The sequence below is a fragment of the Hordeum vulgare genome, chromosome 3H (assembly GCF_904849725.1).
Source record: "Hordeum vulgare subsp. vulgare chromosome 3H, MorexV3_pseudomolecules_assembly, whole genome shotgun sequence".
Lineage (NCBI taxonomy): Eukaryota > Viridiplantae > Streptophyta > Magnoliopsida > Poales > Poaceae > Hordeum > Hordeum vulgare.
In genome coordinates this window covers 235,468,635-235,475,552 of record NC_058520.1, presented here as the reverse complement: position 1 = coordinate 235,475,552, position 6,918 = coordinate 235,468,635, and the positions used below count along the sequence as shown (strand labels likewise).

At 40.7% G+C, this 6,918-nt stretch overlaps 1 protein-coding gene across 5 annotated transcripts; it reads left to right on the top strand.

Annotated features, from left to right (window-relative positions):
* The first annotated feature begins 412 nt into the window (after nt 1-412).
* LOC123443585 lies at nt 413-2,551 on the top strand. Of its 5 annotated transcripts, XR_006630741.1 has the most exons (6): nt 413-925; nt 1,136-1,538; nt 1,661-1,811; nt 1,891-2,089; nt 2,173-2,211; nt 2,279-2,551. XR_006630741.1 is itself a non-coding variant. In XM_045120017.1 (4 exons), the coding sequence occupies exons 1-3, from the start codon at nt 723-725 to the stop codon at nt 1,975-1,977; spliced, it is 441 nt and encodes a 146-aa protein (XP_044975952.1). In that variant the 5' UTR covers nt 413-722; the 3' UTR covers nt 1,978-2,066; nt 2,173-2,551. The 5 variants fall into 5 exon arrangements, 2 of the variants coding, with proteins under 2 accessions (XP_044975952.1, XP_044975951.1); XR_006630742.1 differs by having other exon boundaries at nt 1,136-1,811; nt 1,891-2,066; XR_006630740.1 differs by having other exon boundaries at nt 1,136-1,811.
* Nucleotides 2,552-6,918: the final 4,367 nt, after the last annotated feature.

The window sequence follows — 6,918 nt, the reverse complement described above, 5'->3', positions numbered from 1 at the left end:
CGGGTTTCATGACACCCTTTCTTTTTGAAAAAATCAAAATTCAAATTTTATGTTTCAAAAAAATCTGAAAAAATATGAAGTACACAAGGATGAAAGGTATATGTGTGCAAAAACTTAGGATGAAATACCTTAAGATGCGATATGTGCAAAAGGAACAAATTCATGGATTTTTTAGATGAATAGTATCATGTGTTAAAATGCCGTAAATTTATCTTTTTTCATAGACCTCGTTTCAACGTATTTTGTTTTAAAAATTTGCACACATGTGTGTTATGCCTTCATGTATATTTATATTTATTTTCAGCTTTTCTTAAAATTTAAAAATACGAATTTTGATGAATTTTGGGTTTCAAAAATAGGGCTCCATAGTGCCCGAACTCCAAAACGCCCCACTCATGAACTTCCCCCAACCTCCCGCATCTTCCTCCTCACCCCCGATTCCCCCACCGCCAAAAGCACACCGACGCGCCATACCGACCCAGGACCCGGCCGCCGCCCCACCCCGCCCCCTCCCCTGACCGAGATTCGGCCGTCGCGCGGCCCCCACCACCTGTCCCTGTCCGTGCGCTGCCGTGCCGCCACCCCATCTTGCGGCCTCGCGCACCACCCCATCTTGCGGCCGCGCGCACCACCCCATCTGGCGGAGCCACCCCCACCATGCGGCCTTCGGCGCCTTCCACCACCAGGGGCATGGCCCTGCTCCGGCGCCCCGCCACCTGTGCATGGCCTGGAGCCGCTGGCTGTGGCCGGGATTCTGGGTCCCCAACCCCAACTCCTCCCTGGCCCTACTAGTTCCAGTGCCCCGCCAGACGCTGGTTCCCCATGTCCACCTGGAGGAGCACAAAAATCCCCCTTCCACAACTCATCTCCGTGGTGGAGCTTCACATGGGACGCGGTGCAGAGCAAACCCTCTACCGTCATGCGGGTATTGAGCCTCCATGTCTTTCCCTGAACTCTCTCTTAAGGAGGATTTGACCTTCTTTAGTTTGCACAAGAAAATAACTGCAGCATTTGCTTTTGTGTGTGTCCTCTGAAAAACTGCACTTGGACGACACTTCTATATATTGATGAATGAATTGGTTTGAGGTTTGAGCATAGTTGAACTGCAGTTTGACAAAAAATGTGAAAAATGCAGGTATGTCCCCATCATTTGGACCTGAAGGTGCTCCATATGAGCAGCCACAGCATCACAAAAGCTCTTAATATGGACGTGATGTTGCTCCTTATGAGCAGCCATAGAAACAATCTCTACAGGAAAGGCTTTCACTAATTTCATTGCATAGTCTTGATAGCTAAATTCTTCAAAATATGTGAAGAGGTGAGGTGCAGTAGCATTTTGGACAGCCGCAGTTCATGCAGATACGAGGTGAGACCCGAGCATGGAGAGAGTGAGGAAAGTTCAGACAATGTGGCCGACTACATCGTGTGTTCAAAGCAGTTTGTTTCAGCAAAGGTCGAAGTTTGTTGTGTGACTGTGATCCCACCTTGTAACGTAACATATGGTCATTCACATGCATGCCTGGATTCAGAATGCCAAGGTGTTATTTAAGTGCTAGGCCTACTATTGTGGTCCTATTGGTTCATTAGACTGGGACTGAACACATGCATCAGAACCATGAAAGTGTATGACTAACTGATTGTTCACAAATTGTGGACACAGTGACGCTTGGGATCGGCGGCTTCAGCATGGGTGTAGCAGCCGCCCTACACTCGGCAGCATGCTACGCCCACGGAAAATTCAGCAGTGGCACCCCCTACCAGATCATGCTCAGTGCAATCGTCAGCTTGAGTCGCTGGCTCCCTTGCTCAAGGTCAGTCATATGCCGAAAACACCAGGCACTTCTACTTGTAATATTGTATAACAAACCCTGATGATGTTGGTGAATTTAGGATGCTGATGGGCAAGATGGAGGGCTCACACATGGCTGTAAGAAGAGCCGCCTCCCTGCCCATCCTTCTCAACCATGGCAGAGGTAATAAAACAACCGAGTGCAGCGGACGAGTTCGTACCCTGTAGGAATGGCGAGCGGTTGATGGAGTTCCTGCGGTCCTTGGGCTTCTCCTATGTGAGTTTCAAGTCCTACAACGGGTACACATCTTACACCATGCCTGACAAAGCTCTTCCTCTGTTCTTCCTTCCTCAGAACATTTACACATGGTCTATTTACGCAGGTTGGGACACTACACCATTCTCGAAGAAATGGATGACGGGTACCTGACAAAGCTCTTCCTCTGTTCTTCCTTCCTCAGAACATTTACACATGGTCTATTTACGCAGGTTGGGACACTACACCATTCTCGAAGAAATGGATGACTTGTGCAAGTGGCTCAGCTCGCGGCTCAGCATCGACCGATCTTGGTAAAGAAAACAGCCAGCGCTTCTGCCATTATGCATGTTCGCGCGACATGGTGGCTCCCCTAGTACTAGCAATATAGCAGAGTACTACAGAGAGGTGAATGCGGATGCAACTATTCTCAGCTCGAGCTCATATGCTCTTCAATGAACAGTAAAATAAAAAATATAGTAAAAGAAATAAAAAAAATCCTGAAATTGTTTTGGTGAATACTTTGACAAAATTTCCCAGTTCTTGCAATTTTTCAGCTAGAAATAACATTTTTGGAAGTCATGGTAAAAAAGACAAAAACCGACACTCCAAATATGTTATTTTCAAAAGCATTTTGGAGTCCTCTTTTTGTTTTTTTTGCCACGACTTGCACAAATGTTTTTCTGGGGCGAAATTTTACGAGCACTGAGAACATTTCTGAAAATTTGCAACCAAAAAAATTCAGATTTTTTTATTGTTTTTTCTTTTTTTTCCGGAATTACTATTCATCCTGAGCTCAAATGAGCTCGGGAGTAGAAGTTGACTTTCCGGTGAATGCTGATTTGGTAGCTTGTTACAGGGCGCCGTTGCTCTCTACAGGGTGCCATTGCTGCTGTTGCTCTTAAGCAAGCAACCATGAGTGTTGTGTAGCATAAAACCAAGAAGTTTGATTGGCAAAAGCGGAGCAGTTTGATATTTATTTAAAAATATAATTTTCCAGTTACTAAAGCATAAAACAATAAGATCAAGTCGAAATAACAAAGAAGTTTGATGTTTCTAACAAAACTCCATTTTTCATATTTCTAAAAATACATAAAGAAGTTGAAATAAAATAGTAAGCGAGGTTTGATGTCTATTAAAACTCATTTTTTTCCATTACTAAAGCGATACAGAGAGATGTTAAAACTGATAAGTGCCGGAAGTTCTGTTGCTATAAGTTGAAGTGCTGCTATAAGTTCAAGTGCACGGCCCGGGAAAGTTTAAAAGTTCTAGAAGTTCCAGAGGTTCACCGTGTATTTGCATGTTTAAGCACACACAAAAATATGTTGTTTTGTTGTTTTAAAATAATTCTTTCAATGATCTATTCCAAAATAAATGACTAAAATAAATTGGTGTATGTTGTTCGAAAAGATAAGTTTAACCATTTTGGAAAAAACTTGCATCTATTCAACAGGTCTCTAATGGTACATCATTTGTGCAACTCCAAGGAACGGGTGAGGAATTACGAAGAAAAAATACATGAGCGAAGTTCAATGTGAAAATAGCTACTAATTCAACTACTACACGAAATGCGTTTTGGATGAGAATGAAAGGATAAAAACTAAAAATTTAAATAGTTTGTTGAAAGAAGTTCAAGTGCTCTGGGATGTTCAAAAATCCTTGTGAGTGAGGTTCAACTTGTATTTCCATGTTCAAAAAGGAGAAAAAGATGTTGTTTTTGGTGTTTTAAAATAATTCTCTCAATTGACAAAGTTCAGTTATTAATTGGGAGCAATTCGATCTAAAGAAAAAAGGAAATAAAAAATTCAAATTATAAAAACAGAGAAATTTCACGTACTACATGGTGTGTGTTGCTATAAGTTAAGTCCTTGGTCAGAGAAAGTTAAAAAAACTATCGTGAGAGGGGTTTGTACAAAATGAGTATCATTTGTGTAACACTGACAAATGGGAGAGAAATTACAAACAAAAATACGAGACAGTAATTCAGCGTGAAATCAACACAAAGTTCAACCACTATACTGTATGATTGTCATGTGAAAAGCTTTTAAACCATCACGAGTATGAAAAAAAAAGCATCAACATGAAAAAGTTGCGTGTTTACAACAGTTTTCATTTGTATATCATTTGCTCAATTTCGGTGTGTGGATGGAGAGTTACGAACAAAAAAAAGCAGGTGAAAAACAGAGTGAAATTCAAGTGGACATGACGAGAAGGTCAATATTTAAAAAATCTATTTCACAATAAAGGCACAACACATTATCTCGCTGTTTTCGAGATTGTTTGAAAACGGCTAGGAATCAGAGAAAATTATCAACATGAAAAAGTTTCGCATTTTCCCCAGCTTTTCAACGGTATATATTATTTGCCCCCTTCGATAAAGTTTGTAAAAACTACGAGCAAAAAGCGTATTTACCCATTTTTAAAACTCACTTAAAGCCATAAAGAATAGGAAAAAACAATCCACATATAAAAGTTTTGCATTTGTACAATCTCTTCAATGCCACATCATTTGCTCCATTCCCAGAAACCATCGAGAAAATAACGCGAAAATACGAACTTACTACAACTTTTGTCGTTTTCTAAATTACTTTTAAACCATTAATAATTAGAAGAAACTTTGTATATGGAAAGATGCGCATTTTCATAAGTTCGAACAAATTTGCATCGAACGAATTAGCCGTTTTCAAATTAACCTCGACATAGGAACCCGAGTGTTTGGTTTTAGAAATTCCATCATTTTTAAAATTCCTCTTGAACCATAGGGAATTTGGGAAAACTTTCACCATATGAATTGAGCGGATTTGCAGCAGTTATGCAACGCCATCTCATTTGCCCCATTCCGATAAACGGTTTACAAATAGGCTGAAAAATATGATTCACCTTTTTTTGTATGAAGAAAAATAGTTTTCTAAACTCCTCTTAAACCGTGTAAAGTTTGCCAAGTACAACCTAGGCTGTTACCAGTGTGTCCATAGCTTTCCAATGATATATTGGAAGCCTCACTTCGAAAATATTAGCCGAAGTTCAACCGGGAAAGGTCAACTACTACAATCCATGAATGTCACATGTAAATCTTTTAAACCATCGCGAGTATGAAAAAAAGCATCAACACAGAAAAGTTGTGTGTTTACGACAACTTTCCATCCGTATATCATTTCCTCAATTCTGGTGAATGGACGGAGAGTTACTAGCGAAAACAACACATGAAAAACAGAGTGAAGTTCATGGAGACATGCCGAGAAGTTCACGTTCTTCACGCGGTGCATTTTTGAACAATGTGTTTCACGCTATAAGCACAACGCAAGATTGCGCTGTTTTCAGGATTACTTAAAAACGACTAGGAATCAGAGAAACCTATCTACATGATTTTTTTTTCACATTTTCTATAGCTTTTCAACGGTATATTATTTGTCCCATTCCGATAAAGTTTGTAAAAAGTGCAGCCAAAAAACTTTTTAGCAATTTTTAAAATTGCCTTAAAAACGTAAGGAATTGGAAAAAACAATCTACACATAAAAGTTTCGAATTTGTTCAAGTTTACCAACACCACATTCTTTGCTCCATTCCGGCAAACCATGGAGAAATAAACGTGAAAATACGAACTCGGTACAACTTCTGTCGTTTTCTAAAATACATTTAAATAATTAGAAGAATTTTTTTATATGAAAAGATGTGTATTTTCATAAGATTTCAAATGCCATATCATTTGCATCGCTCGAACTAGCCGTTTTCAAATTAACTCCGAAATACTGGCCCAATTGTTTGGTTTTAGAAATTCCGCTATTTTTGAAATTCCTCTTTAACCGTAGGGAATTTGGAAAAACTTTGAACATATGAAATGAGTGGATTTGCAGTAGCTATCCAACGCCATCTCATTTGCCTCATTGTGATAAACGGTTTAGAAATATGATAAAAATACGTTTCACATTTTTTGTATGAACAAAATGGTTTTCAAAACTACTCTTAAAGTGTGAACATTTCGATAAAAATTGAACCTATGCCGTTACGAGGGTGCCCATAGCTTTCAAACTGTATATCGCAAGACCGATTGGGAAATTGTTAGTGGTATTTCAACCTAGCACCCGGGGAAGTTCAAGTGCTACTACTGGGACGAGTGAGCCTAGGATCAGAATAGTTATTCTCATCCTAGGACGAAAGCGCGGTTCAAGACCATCTTTACTGACATGTTCCATTATGGAGATTGTGTTCCTATTTTTTCGGGAAATGGTTTATGATTTGGTTTATCCCACACGCGGTTAACCTCGCGATTTTATCAGGAGATGGCGAAGTTCATTTGACTGCAGTGGGCCTCTTGGTATTTGAGCGGTTCATAAAAGGTAAAACCATATAGCCCCCCCCCCCACACATTCCACGTCCCGCACCGCTGTTGCCATCCCCAGCCTCCAAAGCTCCAATGCTCAAGTTCTCTCCTTCCCTCCACTTCCTCGGACTCTTATCCAATTTCGGCCATGGCCAACTCGGGCTCGAAAGGCAAGTGGGAGGCCTCGCGTGTCATCGAGAAGGACATCGAGGAGCTGAAGAGTTTTGGCTATCTGTCGGAGAACATAGTCCACCACGCTTTGGACAAGGACCAAGTTATCCCCATGGCTAAGGATGGGAACATGGTAGTTTTCGTTCCTCATTTTCTCCGGGGTTTAGGTTTTCCCCTCCACCCCTTTGTCCGGGGTATTATGTTCTAGTATGGGCTAGACTTCCATGATCTTACCCCCAGATTACATAACGCACTTCTCAGCTTTCATCATAGTTTGTGAAGCATTCTTGCGGGTACACTGTGATAGCCTGGCTTATTAGGGATGATAGACTACTCATATCAATAAGGAATTCCTTCTTTTCCGGGAGCCCATTCAAACAA